The sequence below is a fragment of the Camarhynchus parvulus genome, chromosome 1A (genome assembly GCF_901933205.1).
Source record: "Camarhynchus parvulus chromosome 1A, STF_HiC, whole genome shotgun sequence".
Lineage (NCBI taxonomy): Eukaryota > Metazoa > Chordata > Aves > Passeriformes > Thraupidae > Camarhynchus > Camarhynchus parvulus.
The window spans coordinates 7955667-7981509 of record NC_044586.1 but is presented as its reverse complement, the minus strand read 5'-3'; the positions used below and the strand labels follow the sequence as shown (position 1 = coordinate 7981509).

Here is a 25843-nt window from a genome sequence, read left to right as displayed (position 1 = left end):
TGCGAGTTTATGTAACAGCAGCTTCAAACAGGGTGCAGTGACAAAGCCTTTTCTTTTGAGAATTTCAAAGCACAGTCCCAGAAAGGGAAATGCAAAATCTTCAGCCTCTCTACAAGAAACCAAACCATCCGTCAGAGCACAAGGAACAACCTGTGTGAGTTTCTGTGCTTATTTTCTACAAACAAGATCCAGCAGCTCCTAGAGAACAAAACAAGAACCATGCAAATTCAATGGCATCATCAGCTGCTGAGCCTACACAACAGGTTGACATGACAATCTTCTAAGATTTAGCTGCTCACCCTGAAGTCCACTTCTGATTGCAGTAGCTCTGTTCCCTCAAATTCTGTTTTTTGAAGAATTCACTTCAGCTTTCACCACTTCTACTGCCTGCTTTGCATCCCTGGCCCTGCCAGCAGCCAGCTCTGGGAAGAGACAGTCTAACTCCACCTCCAGTAAAAACCCAAGGGGCAACTGAAATCTGCCTCAGGCATGTCACCAACACCTCATTTTCACTTCACTGCCTGGCATTACTGGGAAGAGGTCCCCAGGGTCACCGGGCTCCTGATGTAACCATCACAATGACATTCCTAGAATGAAGTGAACTGAAAACAGCAAACCTCCTCCCAGCAGGGATCAGGTAGCCCTGCTTTTGAAAGGGCTGGGGAGGATAAGAGAATAGGAATGTGGTCATCAGGTGAACACTTTGCTAACTGTATTCATCAGCTAAGTGCTCAATATGCTGCGATTCACAGCACAAGTTACAAACTTACTTCTACCAGAAAGTGGGGGCATGAAAAACCCAGAACAAGGGAACAGTACTACGGTTCTAATAAGACTGTTACTTTTTAAATCCAAAATCACTGTGATTCAACTAAATTTAGCCAGCCAGACATCTTAATTAGCCAGCCATACAACTAGCTAGTCAGTATTTGTTATTAATCTGTGATAAAAGTAGTTATTTTAGCACTTTTGGACAGTGTAACATACGCAATACCACAATTACATTATACACACAAACCCACAACTGAGAATTTAGGTAGAACAGTGTTCCTAATCCATCAGCTTTGCCTGGCAACAGCACTTGCCCTTTGAATGCTGCCTGCAAAGAACTTCTTGGGTCCAAATGGTTGCTCTGAGGCAAACTGAAGTGTTTCTTCAGTAAAGCTTTGAGCTAGTTCTGCACTTCCAAGAATATTAATAAGAGTCACCATAAATAGAAAAGGAAAGGGAGCTATTTCTTGCCTTCTCTAACACCCACCCCTCTGGGAAGGGGCTGCTTTCCTGGCATGTAAAATGCTGCCAAACACTTCTGGAGAGTTGTCCTGCTGCAAGGGATTGCTCACTTGAGGAGTGGATTTCAGCTGCCATCTCCAGGGACCCTCACCGTGCTCCACTGCTGTACGAAGCCAAAGTGTGACACTACAGGCAACAATAAGGCTGGGGCATCAGGCCATTAAAAAAAGAAACCAAAAGGAAAAACAAAACAGCAGCAAAATAAAAAGAAACCCTGTAAATCTGCCTCTCTATTCAGTATCACCTGTGCAGGTGAGAGTTCATGACCATTCTACTTTCCCAATGCCAAGTCCCAAGCATCACTGCTCACATCTTCTATTTAAACTGGACATCACTGCCAACCAGAACTGGGACAGCATCAGGGGGAAAAAACCAAGCAGCATTTCTCTTTGCATTCTGGGAATATGTTTCCTTTCAATCCCATGGCAGAGGCAGCCCCAGGGCACCTGAAATCAGCCACCTCCATGTCAGAGAATGGGTGCAAAGTAAAGCTGAGATCAGCCTGCACTGCCCAGACACCACGGTGGGAATGAAGAATGAGCAATAAGGCAATTGGAGAAACAACACACTTGGAAAAGAGCCACACCAAAAGTTTTAATGCTGGAGCTGTGGAACATGGAGCATGTAGGAAGCTGAACAGGGTAACCACCCATAAACCATGGAGTGCTCAGCCACAAGGCTGGCAATCAAAACACCCTCTGGCACTTGGGAGCAGGAGGGATGTTACAGCAGTACCTGGGAAACTACTGGCACACAGTCTGAGAGAGGGGCTGCCTCGTGCAACCAATGGGCCTGTGAAAACATGTATTTCTACTGTGTAAAAGCTTGGAGGAGGGGAAAACACACTTTAAAATATTTAAGGATATTTAAATATATTTAATTTAAAATACATATATTAAAAAAAAAGCAACAACAAAAACTCTTTTCTCTCCCCTTCAGCAGAACTTCACAGGAATTGCCCTGCAGGTAGGCTGGCACTTTAGCACCCTGTCAATGCATACAGTGACAAAAACAACGGAAACAACAAAGCAAACCTGCTCTGCATGGGCAGCACAGTGACCAGTGTGAGACACAAGGAGCACCAGTGGCAGCACAACGAGGGAGTTGCAACAGCAGAGTCAGGGGAAGGGCCAGAGCAGCTCAGGGCAGAGGAGAACCCCAGCTCCAGTGACTCGTCCTGCTCCCCAGCTTTTCCCAAGATCAGGTATCAAGAAGCTTAGCCTGTACCCAGAGCACACACCACCAGAAAGCAGAAAAGGGCAGCAGTGTCTGGTTTCAGGGGAGCACACCAGATTATTCACTGTTCACAGCACTAAATTTGTGATAGAAGTAACAGCTGGTACATTCACCAAAGATACCTGAGGCCTCCTCCAAGAGTGTGTGGCTTGGAAAAGGAAATTCACACACAGAAAGGTGATTCCAGTCACATCTCCAAGCTCCTGCTAAACAGCGTGGGAGGGGAGCGTCAGTCTTACCCTGAGCATCACTTGCATCTGAGCTGAAGCTGAAAGCAGCATGTGGAGCAAAGCCAACAAGGAGCAGCCAAGCAACAAACAGCAGCTCAGGAAGATGTGGCAGGACACATCTCCCCCTCAGCAAGAGGGCCAAAGACTTACAGTCCCTGAAGGCAGTGACAATGTTTTAAATAAAACTGTAAACCATCGTTCAAGGGCATTTATAGGGTGCATGCTTCTTACAGTACCCATAGGAGAGACTATCACCTGTGGAATGAAGGTGGTGACATCTGAGCATTGGAAAAGGTTGGCCTTCACATTTCAGCTCTAATTTCTTTCTAGTTCAGTTATTACGCCTTCCACAACCTGTCCTTGCTGTTGCAGAAGCTCTGTGTGTAAGGCCCAGCACACAGCCACAAGTTTAAAGAGCACTGTTCCTAGGAACAAAGGTTTTCCCCCATTCCCAGCCCAGTGCTTTGGTGTTTTCTGGCAAATGAGGAAGGAACTGATTTGCAGTGCTCCTCCTGCAGCCTTCAGCTGGGAATACTATTCCTTTGCCCTCATTAGCACTGCAGGGAGCAGTGCTTTGATCTGATACTTCATGGCCTGAGGCCACATGTCCACAAGCCTCAGAGAAGTGTCTTACAGGAGAGAGCATCTGCCTTGACATCCAGTATCAGGATCTTGCCACTGGCACAGGCTTCCAGCATACCAGGGTGTGGGACACTCATGATCCCGTCTGGCAGGCAGCTGAATGTCACACATTTTAAACATCCAGACAGCATCATCTGGACAAAGAGGACAAAAATGGCTGCAGCCACTATTTAAAGCAGCTCAATATTCTTGTGTCTGATGGTGGGAGGCAGAGACACATTCCATGATGGACAACGAGGACCCACAACGGCATAGCCATGACAAGCAGCTTTTCCTGCGTTAGGTCTCATGTAAGCTTTTAACAATCTAAGTGTAAAACATGGCAGGAAGCTTGAACAAGGATGGAATTCTGATGTTTTATCCTGGACAACACACAGCATGTGCCTATGTACCAACAACTGTGTAAAACCTCTCAGGTGGGAGCAAGAGGCAAGGGGACCTGCTGCCTTTGCTAAAAACCCTCCTGCTGAGTTCCCTGCCCTCCCTGAAGCAGTCAGTCCCACTTCCCAGGGCATCATTCCAGGGGGCTTCACCTCTACAGGACTCTGCATCTAGACAGTGTTCAGCAGGCCCTGGGATCCAACCACCACCGTGGTTCAGATGCACATCTAAGCTGGCTGCAGTCTGCATGACAAAAATTCATACTACATGACCTTTGGGAATGCAACAAGAGAACAGCCTGTTGCTTCTTGCCACCAAGCAATAATTATTACAATCAAAAACCTACTGCACTCTTACTTCCAAATGCTCAGAGACAACCTTTTGCTTAATAAATGCTCTTAAGTACTAAGAAGTATGGAAGCAAGTTGCCTTTGGCAAGTGCCCCTACCTTGTGCTGTACTGGAAGCTGGGTTGTCCCTGACTGTCCTCACTGCTGGAATTGCACTCCTGACACACAACAACCCTTGGGGTTCATGGGCTCTTCAGCCTTGGCTCGCCTGGCAGGAGGCAAGAACATCCCACTGCCTTTGGAGCAGGTGGCTGAGAAGGGCTCCAAGGCTTCAGTCATTCAGCAGTGTGCCACCACCAGCTCCCAGCACAAGGGCAGCTAAACCAACACAAAAAGCCAAAGGACTTCTTCGTGTCTCTCCCCTCCACCCTCATGCACTTGAAGAAGCAGCTGCACCCCACTGGTAAAAAAGCACCAAGGTAACTTGAGTGTCCCAATAAAAAAAAGACACCTTGTGTCCAACTTTGAGATGCAAAGTGAGCAGGTTGGTACCGGTGCCTGTCAGAGGGACACGAAATGCCACCAGCTGGGGAATGGGATCATTGCCGGGGCAAGAGGGTCTAACACTAAGATCTGCTTTACATTAACAGACAGACATATCTAGAACATTTACTCCTTTACAGCCTCATAAATTAGTGAGCCCATAGAAACAGGAGCCTCAGGGACATGCCAAAACCCTGCCGTGCAAACTACGTTAATTATGAAAATGGCCAGATTTTAGTAAGCCAGTGCCTGGCTCCCACACTTTCACCTATAAAACACACATATTTCCAAGGCCAGGGGATCTCAGAAATACCTTCCAGCCATCTAATTGTCTAAACCCCAATGGCACAAAAAACATGTTAGAGGGTTCATCTCGCCCTATATCCCTTTGAATTTTTTTAGTAAAAAAATCAGATAAAAGGAAATTCCTCCTCTGTAAACCCAGACTAGTCACAGCAATGAAACAAATGTGTCTGCACAGGCGGTGTAGTGGCAGAGGAGACAGGAGGGCAAGAGGAGGGAGCAGAGAGAACGGTAAATCCTCTCCTCCTGGAGCTCCTGGATTCCTGGCTGTGCAGCTCGGGCAGCTGCGGCCGCTCTCCCTCCGCTGCCCTGGCACAGAGTCCGGCAGCAGCGCTGCCCGCTCCAGCGCTGCCGGTGCAGCCTGCTGGCAGCGCTTCCATGGAGCGTGGAAGGTGAGGAGGGGGCGCTGCCGGAGCGCTACGACCTCAGCTCCCGGTCGGGTTTCATGGAGAAGGGCTCCAGGCGCTCCCCCTCTGGCAGGAGGCTGTTGAGCCGCTCCATCAGCGGCACCGTCTGGTCGATGCCCATCTGGATCCGCCGCAGGATGGCCGACATCTCGTTGACCTTCTGGATCTGCTCCGCGTACTTGGCGTACTTCTTCTGGCGCTCCTGCATGAGGCTGTACAGAGTTTCCACAGAGAGGTCCATCTGTGGAAAAACAACGAGCACAGCAAGGCTCATTAGGCCAACTGTTGTCACAGAGCTTTCAGCACACTGTCCTTCCCAAAAGCAACCACCTTGGATGCTCCACTAACAGGAGGAAACAGGCAGGTACAGAGGAGATCCTTGGAAGGTACATAACCAGTCTGTCATGAAATGGGATGATTCATAGTTGTCTACCAGGGAAGACATATGATGACCTCAGTTCTCCACCCAAATACCTAAATATCTGATCAGAAAATTCTTCATTTGCAGGACTGAAAGCCAACAAGTGCTGCCGGGGTTTTCCCAATAAACCAACAAACACATCCTCCAAGTTATCCAAACCCAGGGGACCTGTGGCCTCTGCCTACACCTGAACTGTATTTTCACTGGAGATCATTCATTTGCAAGCATTAAGTTCTACCACAGTTGCCAGTGCTAATTTTTCTCAGTTTAGCCAGGTTACTCTGCAACTAAGCCACAGCTGTTATTACCATTGTCATCTGGAAAACTCCTGCCTTGAGAGAACCACAATGGATTGCTAGTGTCCCTAATTTCCCTGAAACCCAAAAATAAGAGTGTTATAAGTGACCCCAGGAGAGACATTAAGTAAATTAGCCATGCAATTAAACACAGTCAGTACCCACACATGGCTCAAGCATGATGACAATGACAGGAACTGCAGTGCTGTTCCTGCCATTGAGTGATGAAGGCAGCCTTTATAATTGACAGCCCATTTTTCTGTGAGCCAGACCTGCAATCTCCAGGCAGGATTCAGCCAGTACCTTACACACAAGGCCAGTGAGGTGGTTTAAGCTGTAAACCATGCTAAGATACATATCCTAAGATATGCACCACATGTTCCAAGAGCTCAGTAACAGGGCTGTTCCAAGCCCTCAAGTGCACACTCCAAGCTCGGTTACTGTGGCTCACTGCAGCTGTACTTAACAACCCCAGTGACTCCAGTGCACTGGCTCTTCCAGCTGGGATGTCTTTGTGGAAAGCAGCCCCCTGGCTTGGCACTCAGTACAAGCCCACAGTGGCAGGGAGTGAAGGGCAGGAGAGTTTTAACACAATGAGCAGTTTTAGCCCACTGCCACCTCTTCCCACTGTTTTCCCAAACTTTCCCATCAATTGCTCCACAGGTTCAAACAACATCCCTCTCCTGAACTGTGTGACAGAGTCAACCCATCTGGTGGGGGACAGTGGCCATACCTGTCACCCAGGACAGCACATATTTATCAGTGCAATGCTAAGAAAACACAAGGTGCTGACCTGACCTGAGTTACGCAGCCCTGAGCAGGCAAGTGCAACCCTGACCCCCTGTCCAGTGTTGTAGGGGAGAACCTGCAACCAGGGAGGACTGGGTGGAAATGGTACAACACTGGAAGGCCCCACTGAGGAGGGAAGGCAGCAGAGAGAATTCTGCCATCCCACTGCTGGCAGCAGGTTGACAATGAGGATAAACTGCTGTAGCTGGATGTGCTCACAAACGTCCCTTTCAAGCCCTGGGGAGGAGGTCAAGTCAAAAACAGTTGGGCAAGAAAATATTTTATTGAGAAACTTAAGTTACAAACAGCATTGAAAACAAACACACAAGTTTCTGCTGAACTGTCATGGGGATTAGGGGGCATTTTTTCCCCCATCACCTCCATCAGAGCTGCATACAGTACCAATTGACCTTTTATTTTGCCTTGCACTTTCTACTGCTCTCAGGCTGAATTCCTCCTCTTTGCCTCTGTGCTTTCCTGTGAATTCCCTCCTCCATGCCTTCATGCATGGGACAAAATAAAAACCAGCAGAGCAGGAAACTCCAAATGGAGTGGAAACAATTTAAGCCTACACAGGGGTTTCTATTAAAACCCCAGCTTAATAATTTAGTAGCTTGGCAGTAGCTCTGTAAAGAGCAGTGTGTAAAAAGCAGACCACCACCAACCAGCAAGTTCAATCCAGTGCCTAAAAACATCCAACCTAATGAGAGACAGCGGCCTGGAGGGGCAGGCAGTGGGAAACCTGCCCAAAGCCAGCATGCCTCATTAAATGGACCAGCACAGCGACCCAGGCAGAATCCTCCTCTGGTTCTGAAGTTCTCCTCCACTGGCAGGCTCTCCACATGGCCTCACAGCACTGTACAAGAAGCAAAGCTGGCCCCTACCAAGCTTCCAAGCAAAAAACACCCAAGGCCCCCCTTTCTCTCCATTCCAATAATTTCCATCTGCTGACTTCTACGCTCCTTGTGTAAGTATGAGTAACATCCACTTACTGATGGGGAACAAGGGGAGAAGCTGATACTGACCTGCAGCAGGAAGAAGAAATGCAGAGTGGCCTCCAAGCACTTTGGACACATTCACAAGAGCCATAAAAAAGCTGCCTCACAAGAAAGAGAAAGGGTGGAAGTGAATGTTTCCTTACACCTACCATCCAAGTTTGCCTGCTGAGAGAGGCCACAGCAGCTGCACAGCCTGAGACACAACAGGGAGAACTGAATTGGAGCAATTGTGAGGAAAGGTCAATTTTTACTCAGTCTGAACCTGGTCTTTTTAACTACTAAAAAAAAAAAAAAGGAAGCTACATGTTAATTCCTGGAGATAAATGCCAGTGTTTCTCTCAGCTTTCCTTGAAGCAGGCCTAAGTACACACTCACATCCTTCCTACCTCCTCCCCCTCCAAGGGAGCTCCTCCAGTGCCAGACCTTGTGCTTTTATCTCTCCTGGCATGCAGTCCCATTCCTCTGGCACTCAGATGGGGCTTTCAGGTTCTGAGGGTCAGCCCTATTTACCCACCACAGGGACTAACACTGGCCTGCAGGAATCCATAATGAGCAGGGAACACACATAAGAATGCACCTCATTCCTATCTATTTAATTCCATACCTCATACAGTAGCAATAAAAAGCACCTGGAAAAGGGGAGCTGAAGTAGAGTCTGGTCCCTTGCCTACAGCCAAGGCAGTCCAAGACACCCTTGAGGGTCAGTGAGTGAAGTTGCCTTCTCTGAACATTTTCCATCAACTCCCACATCCCTGCCACAAAGCCCTGCCACATTCTCATCTGGAAAACATTCAACTCTCAGCCTTCTTGCCCATCCCAGACTGTGAAGCTCTCTGGGAAGCCCAGCAAGACACCCCAGAGCCAGCAGTTCTTCACTGTCCTAAAACCATCTGAGAGTGTTTATTTGAGCCATTGTTTCTGCTCTGGTTGCTCCAAGCTTCCTACCAGGCCACCAGAGCTGCAGACAACTGAACCCTACTGCCCTGAACCCATTAGATGTGACAGATGTGAAGCAGCTGCATTGTCACCAGCCCCTGACAACCAATCTGTGCTTCAAACATCACCACTCAGTAAGCTACAAACATCCCCAGCTTAGTGTGTACAAGTTTCTAGAGACTTAAAAGACTGAAGCCTGTTAAGAAGCAACAGAACAAAGCAGAGGACAGAGCCCAGCATGTGATGTCAGAGTCCTAATTTTCATCAAAGCAAGAGGTTCTGCCCCATCTGGAGTTGAGAAAGAAATATGTGTTCTCAGTGAAGGGGTGAGAGCTCCTAATGCAAATGTTATTTCTTTCCAAAAATCATTCCTCCTGTCAAAGCAGTAAACCTGAGGCTGGACATGCCCGAGTAGAAGACAGGATCTTTCTCCCCTTCCTACATCAGAAAGGATGGAGGTGTTTCTTCAGTTTTCTTTCAAAAGCACAGGTCCATAAAAATAGACAAGCCTAAAACTCACCCTCCTACATAACACACTTTTTTTGTACAGCCAGTTACACTCAGAATTTGTGTCTGTTTCTGTTTCAAAGCTCAAGCCTCCTCTGTGGATTATCATCAGCAGGACACTAATTTATGCCTCAGCTTCACATTTAAACGTGAAATGACATCTACTGGGCTTTTCTTTCATCAAATGAAAACAGATTAATAATGACTTCCAACAACACTGCAAGATGGATATTTCTTCACTTAAAAGGGCCCCAGCACAGCCCCTCCTACTACACCATTCACATTGTCAGCCCTGAGTCTCCTCTGCATTACACAGGCCCATTTGTAACACCACACTGATGAAACACAAAAACAACTGAGGATACTGTCAGACATCTTGCACACCATAAATTCTTGCATTCATTTAAAAATTCTTCCTGGCCCACATTGCCAAGCAGAATAAAGACATTAATTTAGCCCACAAAAAGACTGAGGTCAGCACTGGCCAATGCCCAATTCTTTTCAAAAGACCACACTGAAAACAAACCAGTGCCCATATATATAATATACACACACACACATATATATACATATATATGTGTGTGTGTGTATATTAGATATATGAGCATATATATATATACACTTCTTACCTGGCATGGTTTTATAGTATCCCTGTCATGGGCACTTGAGTGTCCTAATTTCTCAGAAACAGAGGTCATATCTGGTTAGTTCAATGACTGAGAGACTGAAAACTGCAGCTAGACACATTTTCCCTGGTTGCAGAACATGCAAATGCAATCAGAAGTTCATTAAACTTGGAATCCAATTTCTAGAGAGGCACTGCTGACAGTCATAGCAAAACAAATACATCTCATAAGATGTTCGGACATTCCCAGCTTCTCCAGTCCCTCCTAAAACGCCAAAAAGGCAAGAAGATGTTTTTGTTTCCCCCCACAATCAGTAACAGCCTTCAAGAGCTCATCCAGACATGCATGTGTCCTTCTGTCCCAACAATTTCCTCTCAGCTGGAAATCCATCCTATGGATTTCCCCTGTGGCTGCCCCTCCAAAACACGCAGCTCTTAAGGTGCAATCCTTATTCTAGAAAGTTCTTTTTCTAGAGGAGCACTCTGAGCACAAGCAGCCTTTCCTTCCCATTGTCAGATGCTTGACTGGGGTTAAAGGAACATTTTCCTGCAGCTGCACACAAACCACAGCAGAAGGCAGCAGGCGGGAACACGACTGCATGGAATATTAGTCACCATGTGCTGGTGTGAAAATAGTTTTCAATCAACACACTTCAAACTGCAGACAGCTCCTCTTTCTCTACTGCCTGAAAACAAATGTGCTCAATGAATGGATTTTATTTCCTCTTCCCCTTTCTCTTTGATAATGTCACGCAAAGTCAGCACAATAGATCACGATGACTTCCTGATGCTGGGAGCATCCCCCGTTTCTCCCACCCAGCGCACACTGGGAAGTGATAACCTAACTGGGCAGCTTCTGTGCCAGGGATGCCCAGCCACAGATCCCACCTTCAGCTCTCATGGAGCTGTACCCTTCCTCTGCCCCACTACCAGATAAACAACTACAGTTTGTGTTTAGGATTTCCTTATCTTATCTAAGATCAAAACCACTGCCAAAATATTCCTTTTGCTCCCTCTGTGATCTGTAAACGGTTGCCAAGGGTTATTCTGTCTAAGCATTGCACAGATCACAGTCAAGCTAGACAATGAAGAGCAACCATTTTAAGTGGCTCTGGAACTGAATTACAGCAATATTAATAGGTACATCAAGGCCCTTACTCCAAAAGATCTAAATTAAATCCATGTTTAGCCCCTTAGTTCTACAGTAGATACATGAAAACATGTATCAACATAAGCTGCTGCACCTGTAAATCTGATTATTCTGGGAGGCCTTGAGATACACAAAAGCATTCAGAATTCCAAAGAATAAGAAGGTTTGTTCTTGAAATAAGCTTTTCCACCTTTATGTCAGTCTTTCCCTGCCTCTTGTGTTACCAGACAGGAGGTGTTTGTCACTCCCACACCTCTCAGTCCTCCCAGCCTCCCTCTTCAGTGGTTTGGTGTTCTGGCCCAGGAGCTGGCCTGGCTACCACCCTGACAGTCCAAATCAGCAGGGTCACATGGCTAAAAGCACCACCTCTCCCCCTGCATGTGATCCTGGGTTCCACAGTGTTTGCTGTGGCTGTATCAGACTTAATGCACAAGATTCCTGAAAAAGCAGAAAGGAAAAAAACCCCAAAAGATCCAATTTTACTAGTAAGCCTTCTAAACTGTTACCAAGAAAAGGTCATAGGAATTCCTAGCTCATTGTCTTTGATTAATAAGAACACCTACTTAGAGCTGTCATTTGCTGCTTTTGTAGAACAATCTACATCCATCTAAGAACTCACCTCTAAAATTTATCATGGCTAAAAATGCCAAGTTACATCCTGAGCATTAGAAATGCTTCCATACCTATTCTACATAACCAAGTCTAAGAAAAATAAATACAAATACCCCGTGCAAACAAGATTATTGCACCTGTGTGTGCAATACTCTCACAAAGCCTCTGTTTTGTGGAATACAATTCCACAGTAATTAATAACACATTCCTGATCTGTCTTCAATCAGCTGTTCCTGGAAAAGAAAAAATATGTATCTGTTACAGATCTATTGCCTAAAGGACAACTTGCACAACTCTTATTTCAGGCTACCTAATAATTCTGCTAGAAAACACAATCTTCAATCTCCTCGTTTCCTGATTTTACTCTGCTGACACATTACTTGAATATTACAGCACAACAACAATTATAAACGTTATTTACATTATTTATTATAAATGTTATGTAGGGGGTTATTTTATAATAAATTTCAGTTTTGTAGTTTCAACATGTCAGAGCGACTAGCTTTAAGCAAGTCGGTTTTCCCATCACAAATAAGCTTTGATTTGAAAAGAGATGACCACTATCATTAATGAGATGTTTCTCAGAAGACACCACCATTCTCATTTCAGAGTGAAAATAGTCAGCATCATTACATTTGCAAGCCATCTGCCATTTATTCTCAGCTTCACAGATGGGACCTGATAGCTGTAGGTCTTCTTTTCCACATGTCCTACAGAAGTCTTTCAGAAAGGAATGATATTGCTGTGTTTAGTCAGGGTTGGACACACTTAAAGAAAATTATATTTAAGTAGAAAATGTTCTTAAATCTGTTCTCACATAATACAAAGGAGCTGAGTTTTAACTATTTCCTACTGTGTGTGAAGTCCTAAAAGGATTATCTAAGACTCCCTCTTTTTTCCTCTGGGGAGCTGCAGACAAAGCTGGGTTCACACACCCTGACACACTCACCCTTGCCAGTCCAACACATCTGGGTGCATCAGACCTCCCTCCATATGCTCTGCATGCCTTGGAGACATGCAAGAAGGCTGCAGTATCAATTGAGCATGGACATGAGCCCAGCAGTCAGGGTTTGGGGATTTCTGGACACCTGAGAGCCCTGATGAAGCTTTTGCTCTTCTCCTGCCAGCTGCATTTCTCATATGAAACCCAAATCAACCTCCCTTCACCAGGGAAACTCAAAGGCACGTCAGTTCTAACAAAGTCAGTCACTGATAGCCTGAAAAACTCCTGAAATATTTATTTGTAGCTCTTCCTTCCATGTTTGAAAAGCACACGAAATGAACCAAGTACACCCCCACCCCATTGATGTTAAGGGGAGGATCTACTCCTTCATTCCCAGAAGAGAAACTTTCAGGGCTGACTCCACCATACTTCCACAGTGCTGAAGCTCAGACATCCCAGCAATTTTCTGGAGGTCCCAACATCTGGACAGTAAATCTTTGGCTTCAGGAAAGCCTCAAAGAAATCCTGAGCACTGTATATCATTTACAGACCAAGCTCTTCTGAGGCTATAGACTATTGCTCAAAATACAGTAACAAGAGTACAAACCATCAGAGATCAGTGATTCACACAAAAGTTCAGTGTGGCAGTAGTGCCAGCTCTGATCCACTCTGAGCATTCATTTTTGTTGTATTCAGCTGCAGTGGCCTCAAGATTCACAGAAAGTCGAGTAGTTCTTTCCTCTTTTTTATGTCTACTAATGAATCTCTAGAATAAATTGAACAAATGCAAGAAGGCATTTGAAAATTTGTACTACAATTTGGTAGAAGAACTTGTAATTGAAAAGTAAGTAGTAGTTCAGTTTCTGTGTAGTCTTATGTCAGGCATAAGGAAGAATTAAATTCTCTAGACTGGATAAAGCAAAAGGAAAAGCTATGACCCAAGAATCCTTTCTGACATTAAAAATTCCTATAAATTCTTTATCATATACTGCTGTTATGTTGATTTCTTTTACAACTGCTACCTGAGCCTCTTTTTCGGCTGGAACTCATCTGATTGGGGATTTTATCTTTCAGACAATTTGCAGCAAGTCCAGCAGCCACTCTTCAAACGCATCATTTGCTGTTCCAGTTTAAAAAAAAGTTTAAAAGGTTAATTTTTTTGTCCAGTTCACTACACTTTTGGCACAGTTCATACAGGGAATTCTACTATACTGTAGTTCAGCATTTTATCCAGGCTTCTAGAGGTAGATGACACATCCAGTCAGGAGCAATGCCCACAGGAATTAATTAATAGTAAATCATATGTTTCATACCTCAGAGCAATGTTGCAAAAATGGCAAATAAACGTTCTCATGTAGAGGCATTCATGCCCCAGTGGCACAGAAATATTTAGGAAACCCTACCCTTCATAAAAAGCAAGATGGGCAGATTACTTGCACTAAGGTTTTGTAATGCTTTCAACATGAAGTCATCTCTGCAGATCACATCTGATTATTGCCACAATGCTCATTTTGGGATTGCCAACACAAAGCCCACCCTGTTCCCTCAAGTACCAACCACCATGTTAAAGTCATCAGTGCAACTCCAAATATTTGCAAGTAAGGCTGGCTAACCTTCTAAAACAAAGATTAACTGCTGAAAAACTTCTAGCCAACATTCCTGGCACCTCCACACCCCAGCCCAATTCTCACTTAAGGGCAGAGTTGACACCTTGAAAATTTCAATTCAACACTGCAAGAGGAGTTAATAGACTTGTGAATTGACTTTTCCTATATCAACACAATCCTTCAGGGAGGGAGAAGGCCATTTTTAGCCTACATTAATGCCAAACTGATCTAAAAAGAGAAATCTCATCGTTTTCTGTCGTCATTTGACCAAGCCAAATGAGCAAAGCTTTTCCAGTTTCCTCCTCGAGGTTCTCCACTCCCCACACATCCCTACAGCCCTTTCCTTGTGTTTGAGCATTATGAGAGCTGCACACAGCGTGTCAGGTGAGATCTCAGCTTCGTGCAAGACAATCAACATCCTCTCCTTTCTCCTGCAAGTACAAGCTGGGATGCACACCAGGTTCATACTTGCTTTTTTCTTATCTCAAATCCCTTTCATGCCCAAGTCCACCATCAAGTCTGCTAGCTCTGTAATGAAATCTAGCACTCTGTATTTCTATTTGAAGGTCTACAAACTTGGGGCAGAGGGCTGTTGGAGGGTTTTTCCATCTGGGAAAACAAGGCTAGAATAAGAAATCCAGTTGCCTAGTTTAAGCAAGCTGTGAGAAGGAAGTGAATTATGTTCCTTCTGGTACCTGATGAACATAAACTCCATGAACTAATCCCAATGAAAGTGTTCCTTAAAGGTTTTGCATGCCAGACTTGGGATATTCAATGACAGTCTCTTAAGCACCTAAGTTCTATAATAATACAAACCTTTCTGACTGCTAGATGCTTGTTCAAGCTTAATTTTCTTCCTTGGAAAGTCAGTTGTGGAAAGGATTCCAGTTTAGATCTTTTCTCAAAAGGCCATAAAGCACAAGACAAGGGAACATGCTGGAACTGATTACACACATATATTCTAGCAGCAAGGGACTGGTCTTTTCTATGACACCAGACACAGCAGTGCATGTCAGCAAAACAGATTTCAGACTGCCACCAGTGCAAACAATCTTTCCTCTTCCTTTATAACTGCTAGATCCCTTCATAAAGTTCAGGTACAGCAGAGCACTGGCCATCTGCCTCAGGCATACGCTGCTAGACATTAATTCCCTTTATTAAAGTAACAATTGTGAAGCCTTTTCAAGAGCATTTTCACATTTTGGTGCTGGCTGGTTAAGACACCACCCCACCACTTAGGTATTCAAGCTACTTGCACTGCAGACTGGAGAAAAATGAGCAAGATCAACTGAAGGACACGAAGATTAACATGTTTCCAGCTTAATAATCCTGTGTATTTATTTCTGCATGATGGTGCCTGTTGAGATTCCAGTCTTTATAAACAACACTTCATTGCTGATGAGAGGAGACATAAAGAGCTGGATAGATTGCCACAGTCCTCATCCATCAACTTCCAAGATGCCAAAGACTAAATTTAAGGTATTTATTTCTTATAGAACACAATGTTCCCTAGTTTTTTTCTAAAGGGCAGTGTGGCATTAAATCCCTTGAAAATACAAGTGGCATTTCAACCAAGGTTTTTCCCCTTTTCAGAAATATTATAGCACAAGGGATCTCAGACCCCTTTCCCTGGATTTGGGGCATTGGTGATTTAAGTCTGTGAATCAAAAAGCTCAATTTTGGTTGCAAGTTAACACAGCCTCATCTAGAACATCTTTACATATTGTGTCAAAATTAAACACATCTCCATTTTCACTTTGGCCAGGCTTCTTTTAACAGGCTTGGTTTTGATTCCCTGAGCCCTCCCCTTTAATGAGCTGAAATGTAGCTTCATGGGCTGGTCCATGTGAGCCTTAAAGCAAAGGCCAGAAGCTGAAGGTGCATTTTGGACTTAGTAAGGCCACTCGTCTTCTCCTGGACTAATTCAGTTTAGTCAGAAGTTCTCAGGGCACGTCTGCTGAAAACAGATTTCACAAACAGTCTTGGAAACTCAGGCCTGAAACCACCTACAGAGAAATCATAACCAAGATGAAATGGCAATAAACACCTCACTCAGATGAGTTCTGAAGCAAAACAAACCAAAGACCAGGCAAAAAACCACCTCCCTGAAACTTGCTCTTCATTTGAATCTATTCCCTGAAGGGACACAGCTCAGCCGTGACTGGAGCATGGGATGAATCCCAGGCACTTCAGATTTTTCTGCCCATGGAGGGATGGAGTTAGGAGAAGTGCCTGTGGTGTCTCACACAGCAGAAGCTCTGTGTGCTTACAGCAGATGTGCACCTTGAGTCTCACTGCAGCTGTGCCCAACACTGTCCCCAGCCAGGCAATGTCCTGCCAAAGTTCCTGGCCCAGATCTCATTCATTCCTGGTGATGGAACAGCTTCCTGCACTTAGGACAGCTTTTCCCTTTACCACCACCTTCAGGGACCTTGCACTTCAATTCCCAGCAGGAACATCAGACTGCTACAAGGTGTCCCTACCACAGCCAGCCCTTCCAAAGAATTTACAGGTATGAAACAAGTCATAAGGCCTGCCTGGACAAGATTCATTTAACTATCACAAATATAAAAGCAATATTATTATATTTAAAAATGCAGGGGGTTTCCCCCAACTCCCACCCATAGATGCGTGCCAGCTTAGACTGAGACATTTGAAATTTCACTTTGTATTGTAAAAACTGCTCTGTTTTCAAAATTATTGGCAGTCTGGGATTGCTGTGGTAATAATAAAAACTACAAATAACACTACATTAACATTTGTTTTCAAGGCAAAGCAGCAGAGCCCTCCCAGTAACCCATTTCCAAATACACCTTAAGCATGGAGTATGTAGGAATTACATTTGCCTTTAAGGGTACATCAAATACTTCAAAAGCACAACCCCATTGACAATGCTGGAGGTCTAGTAAGAAATGCTGAAGATCTTTTCATTCAAAGCTTCTTTGAAAGGAGCTTAGAGGGCTTTCACGTTCCTCTCTGCTTTCACAGAAAGAAGACAGGCCTCAATTTTCACGTGTGACAAGTAATTTTTGTAAGCTTAACTTCCGATATTTTGTAAGATGTGATTTTTGAGAAGCCTTGTACATTGTGAGCACAATAATCCTTTTTTTAAGGCACTGAAACTAAGCTATTTTGAAGGCACATAAAATCATGAACTTTCTGAAAATTTAGCTCTGTTCCCCAGCTTTTACCTATTCTACTTGTTTCCCATTCCCTGGTACTCACCATCCCCTATCACATGACTCTTGAAATTGTCTCCCTGGCACCCAAAACAGATATCCTCCACTGGTAAGGATTTAATGAAAAGTAGTCCTCTCCCCACTTATTTGCTGCTTTCCCCTATTCAAACCTTTAGAGCTCGTCAACATTTGCCTTCAAACTAATCTTGTCAAAACCCTGGTTTGCAGATCACAGAACCGGAGCAGACACTCCTGGTGAAGAGAGCACGTGTGGCTCTATCAAACCCACAGCAGCTGGAGTTCCTCAAAACTTCCAGTGAGTTACAGTGCCAATCTATAGTATTTTCCCTAAAAAGATCCAAGCACCTCCTTTTTTTTTTTTTTCTTGACAGTGAAGACAAAACCTCTTGTCATAAGTAAATCACTCCCTCCCAAAAGCAAAACTCATTCTGGCATGAAAAAAGGCACCTGAGTCAATCACCTTCCATCCTGTCTTCAATTCTTTCCCCTTCAAGGAATCTCTTGGATAAATGTATTTCTGCTCAAGAGAGAACAGTCACAGCCACCTGGAAGCTGCACAGGGTTCTACATTTAGGAGCAGATATGGATCCAGCCAACACTGCAAAGAAATTCTGGGTACACTGGGAAATGGGATGGAGAGCAAAGCCAGACTGCACTGCTCCCTGAAGGCACAGATGGCTCTGCTCAGACCTGCAGTCACTGTCATGCAAGTAGGGTTTTTTTTGTTTTTTATTTAGTTCATTCTCTTTCTTATTCAGAACCATTGTAATTCAGACTGTGTGCTGATTTGCAAACCACCACACTTAATTCTGAGTTACTGAGGGCCAATTAATTTACAGCAGTACTTCTGAGTTTTGACAGAATCCAGGAAACTTCTTTCCTGGTGACACAGACAATGAACAAAAGATATTTGCTCTTGGACGTTTTGTCAAGGAAAGACTAAAAAAATCCTGGCTGCTGGCAGTCTGAGTGTAGCACATTATACAGCAGGACTTTTAGTACAGTTAGAGTCTGAGAAGTGAACAGACCTCAGAAAAAAGGTAGGAAATCAGAGACTGAAGCTGACCAATATTTTGTAGAAAGTTAAAAACATCAGTCACTTGACAAATCTATTATCAGAAGAAAAACACTTCAGTATTTACAGGGTTAAAGAAAGGGAAAGGGAAATACTGGCTACCAAAATGAGGATAAAAGAATTTACTGTCCCAGCTTGTGCACACATTCTGCTTTTCACAATACTTGATTTTCTCTTTCATTTTTATGCTTTACTAAGGGTCAAAGTTTTGTGTACATGGCCAACCGAAATCATTGCTGACAAATGGGTGAAGCCAAAGGCAATTTCCTTTGTCTGCACTTGTAAGGAGAGACATCCCCTGCTCTGGTTCAGCTGCACCCTGGCTTGTCAACAACTGTCAGCAGTGGTTCAATTTAGTGCATCAAGGAGAGCCCAAACAATTGGGAAAGAATGATTTAAGCCAAGTGGGTCCCACCCAGATCCTCCAGAACACACATACAGAACAGCCAAAGCAAGAAAAATATTTTAAAATTATTAGGAAAATGAACAGTAAAAACCCACCAGATCTGGCAGGGGGACTGAAAGCATCTGAAGTTGCTTAGAAGTTGTGACCAAAAAAAAAAACCAACAAAACCAAACCACAGCTGATTTGTCAGTTTTCTGACTTACAGAATCCCCATTTCTCCATCACTTTGTCAGAGGAGGCTGTTATAAAGAAGCTAGTGAGAATATCAGTATCATAATTTAATTTATTTTAGATGAAAGATCATCACAAGCCTTATGAACCAGAAGAAAACCAGCGTAGCTAATTTGAAAGGGACTCTGCCACTTGCCCTACAGAAGGCAAACCCAATTAATGAATATTGCCCCGGTGGTGTCTACCATGACTTTAAATCATGTCACTATTCCCTCTCACACTTTTAACAGCCAAAAGAATTACAATCTGCTTGGATTAATGGAGTACACTGTCATTAGGCTGGCAATTAAATCCCATTTCTGAGATTGTGTGATCTGAGTCACCAACATCTGCAAATATCTTTACATCTTGTGTAATAGCTGGCCTCAGATCTTGATACACCAAAGTAAAAAGGCCTTTTTAATGCTTCCCACATCATTCTGGACTTACAACTTCATGATGACAGCAGCTTCTCAAAACAGCACATGAATCAAATTTATTACCCAGTTTGTCATGTGGGATTTTCTTAACTCTAAGCCAATAGAGCAACAACAAATCAAGGTCAGTGTTTATACTTGGTGAATAAAAATTAACCACATGCTCGAAAAGCATTTTTTTGACACTGAAAAGGTATTTGGTGTCAAGGACTTTTGAGATATGCAGAATTCTCCAGCTCTTCTACACATCTGGGAGTATCTCAGGAAACACCTCAAGCAACATTTCCCTGTCATGCCAGACTCTTGATTTTAAAAAAATAAAAAATCTGGCAGCCATTCTACTGCTTCCAACATCAGTAGTCACACATGAGAAAGACAACCTCATTGCAGAATGCTCATTCCAGGAATTAATTCAATCCCAAACAGTATCATCAAACATCAATTAAACATTCAATATTTAAACAGATCAGTGTTTCAAATGATGGTTTGGTGGTAAAAGCAGCAGCACAGGAGACATTTTTGCCATAGAGGTCAGAAATGAGATGGCATGTTATGGGTTTTGAGAACAAATCCACTGAAGCACTACCTTCTCCAGCCATAGAAGATGTTCAGATAAATGCTTTCCTCAAATCAGAAGCTAACCATGGAGCACAATACAATCCTTGCTGTGTCACAGACATGTTTGATGAAAAATCCTTTCCTTAGGATTTTTTCTCCTGAGAAGCTGAGAAGCCTCAGGAACAAAATGCAAACAATGATTATCTGCTACTGTGGAATGCCACACGTGGATCTGTGATTGGCCTCATGTGGTTGTTTCTAATTAATGGCCAATCACAGTCCAGCTGTCCGGACTGTCTCAGTCAGTCACAAGCCTTTGTTATCATTCCTTTTCTATTCTTAGCTAGCCTTCTGATGAAACTCTTTCTTCTATTCTTTTAGAATAGTTTTAATATAATATATATCATAAAGTAATACATCAAGGCTTCTGAAACATGGAGTCAACATTCTCATCTCTTCCCTCATCCTGGGACCCCTGTGAACACCATCACAATGCTGTACAGACCTAAGTAAGGCACGCTACCTTAAAACCTTCACTCGTCTTTTACTTCTTGGAGAGCTGCTTGCAGCACCTGCCATTCCAACAGAGGAGCAGCCACTGTTCATGGCCAGGCCTCCTGGGGCACAGCCAGCACACAGCCAGCCTGGCAGGAGCTGCAGTGCCAGCCCAGGCACGGAGCTCGCAGGGCACTGAGCTCACAGGGCTGCCTGTAAGAGCCAAAATGAGAGATGTGGGACTCCAGGTAGCTCTTCAAAATGCAGTTTATTACATCCAAGGCATTACAGCAGCCCAGGGTTGTGGGTGACAGAGCCTGTGCCTACAGCTGTCAGCTCCAGCTGCAGGCAGGCCTGGAGACCCTTTGGTTTTGGCTACAATGCATTACACACCTTTCTTTGCTGAGCATCTTAATACAGAAGAACCAATCTATACCTTAACTATTAGCTACAGCCTATCATAACTACTATAATTACCATATTCATGTCACTATTCTCCAATCACTAAAAGTTAGTACATTACAGTTTAAGCTAGAAGTTGTTATTCAGTTTTCTTGCAGTGGAAAATTCTGAGACCTTTTTTCAACTTGCAACTTTGCTGACTTGTTTGCCTGTACTATCTTCCTGCTTGGTAAAAACATCCTCTTGTTTGAGGTGGGTTTATCCTTTGCTCTAAGCCATGAAAACCCCTTCTCACAAACCTACCCTTTGCCTCCTTGGTTATCCAGTAAGACTGGCTCAGTAATTCTTTTCTTCTATATCAAAACTTGCTTCCATCTCTATTCCTTCATCAGACTTTACATTTAAAAATCCTTCTGCTAAGCATACATATCTGTGAGACTTTCTTGTCAAACTTTCATCCTTCCCAAGAGCTGCCCTGGCAGGAGCCACAGTGCCAGCCCAGGGCTGCCCTGGTGTGCCCAGGCTGCTGCAGCTCATCCAGCACCACTCCCAGCCCCGCAGCATGGCCCCAGCCCCAGCCCTGCCCGCCCCTCACCTCCTTGATGCGCTTGACCAGCGCGTTCTGGTCGAAGGCCACGGCCTCGGCGCACTGGTGGAGGTGCTCCTGGTAGCGCAGGCACAGCTGCAGCACCTGCTGCGGGTCCAGCTTCTCCAGCTTGGTGTTGGTTGGAGATGTCTGCCCACTGAGCAGTCCTGCAGAGCAAAGGAAGGCACAGAGTTAATCTGACTGCTCATGCTGTTGGCTCAATGCAATCCAAGACACAGCAGTGTGGCATTCACATTTCCTGAAAAATCCCTTCGCCCAGGAGTTTTTCTCCTGGGAAGCTGAGAAGCCACAGAGAAAAAGGAAAACAATTTTATCTCATTTGTTTCTCCTGTGTTTTGCTCACATATGGAATGTGTTTGGAGATTGTTTACCACAGGTGATTGTTTTATTGGTTTCTGCTGTGAGTTGTTTTCACTCATTGGCCAATCAGTGCCAAGCTGTGTCGGGGCTCTGGAGAGAGTCACATTTTCATTATGATCTTTATAGCATTCTGTAAGTATCCCTTCTGTATTCTTTAGTATTCTTTAATGCAATATAGTATCTTAAAATAATAAATTAGCCTTCTGAGAACATGGAGTCAGATTCATGGTTCCTTCCTGCCACGGGGCACCCTGCATATACAATACAGCAGAACAAATCCAGCGGACAAGATTTATGAGGGGTGATGAAAAACTAATTCAGAATCATTTAAGGATGTTTTGAATTTACAGCAGTGCATACAACAGTTTGCCATAGAACTTGGCCCTCCCTGACAGAGCCTGAACAGACACTAAGTGCATGTCCATCATGCACATCTCCTCGGTTTTCAGCGATATCCAAGTCCTGTTTTTTCTCCTCCACAAGAAATCATAAACTGTGAAGAATGAGCCCTCTCCTAATTTATGTAAGAAAGAAGAGGAAGGAGTTGAAATAAGCATTCTCAGAAGGGCACTGGAGTCATACTATTTGCACCAGACTAACACTGCCAAGACCAGAGCTCTAAAAATTCACTTATCCCCCAAAATAAACCTGAGTAAACAAATGGCCCACCTTAAGTTAAATTATTAGGGGTGAATTGTCTGCATTTTGCCTACCTTGCCTTTTTTAAAGCTTCAGAACTCTTCTACCTTCTAAGGCTTTTCTTTACACTCTCAAAGACTAGCAATATACCTCTTTTTGTTTCTTTAATATGGAGTTAAAATCCCTACCTACTCTCATGACCAGGTTTCACAAAAAATCTCACAAAAAAGACATTGGACTTAAAAGTGGGACACTGGTTAATATTCAGAGGAGCAAAACTGCCCAGAGAAATTTCTCCTGCCCATTGTTTGTTGCCTACGTAGTGCAACTTGAGAATGTCTGCTGAGCTCAAGCATGTGTGTGCCACACTGACCACCTTCCCCACAGCAGCTGGAAAAAATTTTCCTTCAGCATTAGCAGAACTCTTTTCTTGTTGGGACACCATCTGTGACAAACTGCACATACACATAATGTGCTTTTCCCAAAACATCCATCAAGCTATGTAAACTGAATTCAGTGACTGCACGCATGTGCCCTCTGGGACTCTCATTTTACAGACAGGAAAAGACATTAGAACAGCAAATGTAAGCAAGTATCACACTAAGCAATTAAAAAGTAATAAATGCCAGTTATTTGGATTGGAAAAGCTCTTCTAAGAAAGTACCTCAGTGGAAAATGGAAAGTATTTTGAATGGCCCCTGTGCCTATTGGAAGCTACAACTGGTGACATTGATTTCTAAGCTAAAGCACAAGAACAAGATAGAAACCAAGAAGCAAGTCAGAAATATCTTATGAATATGAGCAAGTTAAACCTTTTTGAAAACATTTGCAGACCAAAATGAAAATAAAACTAGGACAGCAACTTCATCAAATATGAAGAAGAAGCGGGTTTACATTTCATCAACCCTCAACATCTTATTCTCCCAGGATGCTCTCAATTGCTCTCCGCACAAAGCCTCATCATAAGAGATTTTAAAAAAGGTAATTTTGTTTTACTGATTTGTCCACTATAATTGTGTTGCCTCAAGTCAAGAGGTCAGGAGAGGAAACAAACCATTTAGTCTCAAAACCCTGTATTAGCAACAGTCAAGTTATTTTTTATATGTTGGAGGGAGTTATCTCAAACAAAATCTTAGATGCAGATCTTTCAAATCTACTTTCAGGTAAAGTACAAAACTGTGACAGGAACAAACCCACTGAATGAAATAAGACTTTATAAAAATTGTTTATGTTTCATATTCTAGTGCTTCCTCAGTTCACAAATTGGGATCTTTTACAATATTATCTTGTCAGGATGAATGTTCAAATAATGTTGTCAACTTTTAATATGCTGAATGTTCACATAGGAATGAAGAGTTCACCACACACCTGAGGCACTTATCCCGTCTTTGCACTGATCAAATACATGATGCTATCAGCCAGCTAATTTTCTTTTATTACTAATCTCTCACCAGCTTCAAGAGGAAAAAGAAAATTAGACACTGCTTGAGAGATTTAATTAACATGAAGTATGTACTTTGGCCAACTTATGCTGCTTATGAAAATTTTGAAGTGGAACAGGCCAAGGGCTGTAAAATGAGCTAATAAAGAACATGCTACTTAAACTCACGTACTTACAGCATTGCACTGGTTACATAATGCTAAAACAAAAATTAATAAACCTAAGCCTCTCATTTCCTATCCTGAAAAACACAAGCTTGAGTAAAGGGAGACATTCCCTATTCAACTGGAATTCCTTCATAAGAAGCAGAGGGGGAAATACAATCCAGTACAAATGTTTGGACTAGGGATAAAAAACAAACATCATATGCTGCTTAAAGATAGACTATGGTATTATTCTGGGTGATGCAGTAGGGAGAAACCAAAGGAATTCGTTTCTCCAAAGACCTCTGGGGCAATGCTGACAATGCCAGAGAACAATTTAGCTTATTTTCAACTTGCAAGAAAGGAAAAAGTACAGTAAACAAGAGCCCCAAAAGGCCATGCAGCCTGGCAGGAACTCCCATTGTCAGAAGGTCAATCCACCATTTTTGGCTGCTCACTGTAACCACTTACTAACCACACTAGGAATGTTAACATTTCTTACTAACATTCCCCTCTGCCCTGCTCAGGTGTGACCCCACCTGGAGCACTGCATCCAGCTCTGGAGAGCCAGCACAAGACAGACACGGATCAGGCACACAAAAATGGTCAGAGGGCTGGAACACCTCTCCAGTGAGGAAAGACAGAGCGCTGGGGTTGTTCAGCCTGAGAAACAGAAACCTCCAGGGAGACCTTATCAATATTTAAAGGGGCTTGTGAAAAAGACAAAGAGAGACTTTTACCAGGTGACAGAACAAGGGACAATAGTTTTAAAGAAGAAGAAATTTAAATTGGACATAAGGAGGACACTGTAAACATGTCTTTAAACATTGTAAACATGAGTGTGGTGGGAAGTTGGATGTCCCATCCCTGAAAGTGTCCAAGGTAAGGTCAGATGGGACTTTGACCAACCTCATCTAGTGAAAGGGAGTGAAAGATGTCTCTGCCCATGACAGGGTGGTTGGACTAGACCATCTTCAAAGATCATCTTATTATCCTCCCAACCAAAACCTCCCAACCATCTGATCATCCTCCCAACCAAAACCATTCTATGATTAAATTAATTTGCTGCATTTTTTTTTAGTAAATCTTATTTATATGAATATAATGTACTAGTAAAAATCTCTCCTCTTGAAAATCGATGCTTCCTTCTTAAAGCCTTGGCCCATATTTTGACCTCTCCACAGAACAGGGCCATCCCTCAGTGGCTGCTCTACATGTGGTTTGTAAGAGGATATGAGATCACATCTGTTGCAATAACATATTTATTAGGTCACTCTTACAAGTGCCAAAAAGGGGAGAGACAGAGGTCACTGAGTGGTTCAGGCTCGCTCCTGAAACATCCAGAACTTGAACCTGGCCACCAGCATATCTCAGAGCAACCAACCACTGGTGTACTATCCCTCCTGCACTGAGGAAATGGTGTTCCTGGGATTTCTTCTGTGGGATTATTACTCCCCAGCCCCACAAGAGCACAGTTCTGCTCTTAAATGAAAAGAAAACAGCATCGAGAGCTTTCATTTCTTATTAAACTGAATACTCATTTTTCAAGCTGCTGGTTCTCTTCCAAAGGAGGAAGCACACCAGGAATCCTCCATGTGGAGGATTGTCTGGAGCCTTGGGAAGAGGCTCCTTGGCACATGAGTGATACAACACACCCCAGCA

General features: G+C 43.7%; 1 protein-coding gene across 1 annotated transcript in view; it reads right to left on the bottom strand.

The window, feature by feature from the left end:
• Nucleotides 1-1505: 1505 nt before the first annotated feature.
• The window catches only part of BORCS5 (BLOC-1 related complex subunit 5), a 60574-nt gene continuing 36236 nt past the window's right edge, over nucleotides 1506-25843 (bottom strand). Inside the window, exons 3-4 of the mRNA XM_030960150.1 lie at nucleotides 21587-21744; nucleotides 1506-5565 (exon numbers count right to left, since the gene is read on the bottom strand). Of these exons, the coding sequence (XP_030816010.1) occupies nucleotides 5335-5565; nucleotides 21587-21744 (389 nt within the window). The 3' untranslated portion in view covers nucleotides 1506-5334. The remainder of the gene's footprint in view (nucleotides 5566-21586; nucleotides 21745-25843) is intronic.